This window comes from Primulina eburnea, chromosome 7 (genome assembly GCF_022965805.1).
Source record: "Primulina eburnea isolate SZY01 chromosome 7, ASM2296580v1, whole genome shotgun sequence".
Lineage (NCBI taxonomy): Eukaryota > Viridiplantae > Streptophyta > Magnoliopsida > Lamiales > Gesneriaceae > Primulina > Primulina eburnea.
Window position 1 is genome coordinate 18,862,904 of NC_133107.1, and position 2,391 is coordinate 18,865,294.

Sequence of the window (2,391 nt, forward strand, 5' to 3'; positions counted from 1 at the left end):
GTGCATACCTGATCATTCAGCCTTGAAATATTTGATGGCTAAGTAAGATGCAAAGCCAAGGCTAATTCGTTGGATTCTTCTTTTGCAGAAATCCGACCTGGAGATAATCCATAGGAAGGGGACAGAGAATCAAGTTGCAGACCATGTTTCGCGTCTGGAGAATCCTATTCAAGTAATGACTTTATTCGCGATGATTTCCCGGATGAACAACTCTTTGAAATCAACAGTTTACCATGGTATGCCGATTTTGTTAATTATCTATCAAGTAAGTTCATCCCTCCTTATTTCACCTATCAGCAAAAGAAGAAGTTTTTCTCAGATTTGAAATATTATTTGTGTGAGGACCCTTATTTGTTCATAATATGTGCAAACGATATAATCCGGAGATGTATCCCCCAAGACGCGGTAAGCGAAATTTTGTTTCATTGTCATGCTGGTCCGGCTGGAGGCCATTTTGGGGCAACTAGAACTGCGTCCAAAATCCTCCAGTCTTGTTTTTATTGGCCTACACTATTTAAGGATGCACATGAATATGTCACAAAATGCCCAAATTGTCAACGCACAGGTAATATCTCTAAGTGACATGAATTGCCTCTTACTAATATTTTAGTGTGTGAAATTTTCGATCTCTGAGGTATATATTTCATGGGGCCGTTCCCAGTCTCTTTTGGGAACAAGTATATTTTGGTGGCTGTGGACTACGTGTCTAAATGGGTTGAGGTTGTTGCATGTAAAACTAATGACTCTAGGGTTGTCGTTCAATTTCTCAAGAAAAATATTTTCTCACGTTTTGGCACACCTAGAGCCATTATTAGCGATGGGGGTACTCATTTTTGTAATCGACAATTTGACAGTTTGTTGGCTAAGTATGGGGTCCGACATAAGGTGGCAACACCTTATCACCCGCAAACTAGTGGCCAAGTCGAGGTATCAAACAGAGAAATCAAACGCATTCTTGAGAAGACTGTCGGTACTTCAAGGAAAGAATGGTCTAGCAAACTCGACGATGCACATTGGGCTTATCGCACTGCTTTTAAAACCCCCATTGGCATGTCTCCTTTTAGATTTTTGTATGGGAAATCATGTCACCTCCCTCTTGAACTTGAGCATAAGGCTTATTGGGCTACTAAATTTTTAAATTTTGATGCTAAAGCCACAGGTGACGAGAGAGTGCTGCAGCTGAATGAACTGGACGAGTTTAGGTTGGATGCGTATGAGAATGCCAAACTCTACAAGGAGAAAACCAAATGCTGGCATGATCAAAACATCGTCCATCGAGAATTTGTGGTGGGACAACTGGTCCTGTTATATAATTCTCGACTGAAATTGATGCCAGGTAAGTTGCGTTCACGGTGGTCAGGACCATACACAATCATGCAGGTTTTCCTCTACGGGACAGTGGATATCACTAGTGCAGCAACTGGAGCTTTCAAAGTAAATGAGCATAGGCTTAAGGTTTATCATGGTGGTGCCATACCCGATGAGCCGACCACAGCGGATATGCAGGATCCAAACTGAATCAAGGGAGTACAGTCAGGCTATCGACTCTAAATTTAGTGCTTGCAGGGAGGCAACCCAGTGTTTAGTTTTATTTTATTTTCTTCCTTCTTTTATTTTAGTTTTCTTTCTTTTGTTTTTATGCATTTCTCGTGAGTTAATCTCAGTGAATGGTGGTGTAGGTAATTTATTCACTGGTGGAGGTATTTCTCAAATGTGGGAGAGTCTATCAGGGCGAGCGGGTTCAGAACCTCAAATAGACCAGGGAAGTTTCTGTACAATTCTTGCATCTTGTGTGCTTGATTGAGTGTCAAATTTGATATATAGATTTATAGAATTGTACATTCATGGCGTCACATTTGGATTTTGGTTTGTCGTGTTAAAAAAAAAATTTTAAATTTGATTCCCGAGTCTGTACGGACCATGTCCCAGACCCCTACACGTGGTCCGTGTCCTTCACTTTTCAAACTGCCCCCGTCCCGAGCCTAGACGGACCTTGACACGGACCCCTACACGGGGTCCGTGCCCTCTATTTTTCTGGACAGCTTCAGCATAAAATCGCGACCCCCTCTTCACAAAACCTTAAACCCCCACCTTTCAATTTCGCACTCCAGCCGCCACCTCTAGCCGAAATCCGCCGTGACCCGCCATCAAACACCACCACCTTCCACCGCCGCTCTTCACGCAGCACACTGAGCACCCAGTGTAACTCCTCCACCACCGTAAATTCATCACTAAACAGCCCCTGCTCCACCATCTGCGCTGCCTCCCAAGTCACCTTCCACCACCGCTCCTCCCGTAACCACCACCTCCCCTCTATATGCTGTCATCATCTTCTTTGTTCCGGTAAGAGTGGCAATCCCTTGTTTCCAATTGCTGATTATCAGTGTTGGG

General features: G+C 43.5%; 1 protein-coding gene across 1 annotated transcript; it reads left to right on the plus strand.

Moving 5' to 3' along the window:
* The first annotated feature begins 645 nt into the window (after positions 1-645).
* LOC140835758 (uncharacterized) lies at positions 646-1,518 on the plus strand. The gene has a single exon (XM_073201165.1). The coding sequence runs from the start codon at positions 646-648 to the stop codon at positions 1,516-1,518; it is 873 nt and encodes a 290-aa protein (XP_073057266.1).
* The last annotated feature ends 873 nt before the right edge of the window (positions 1,519-2,391 follow it).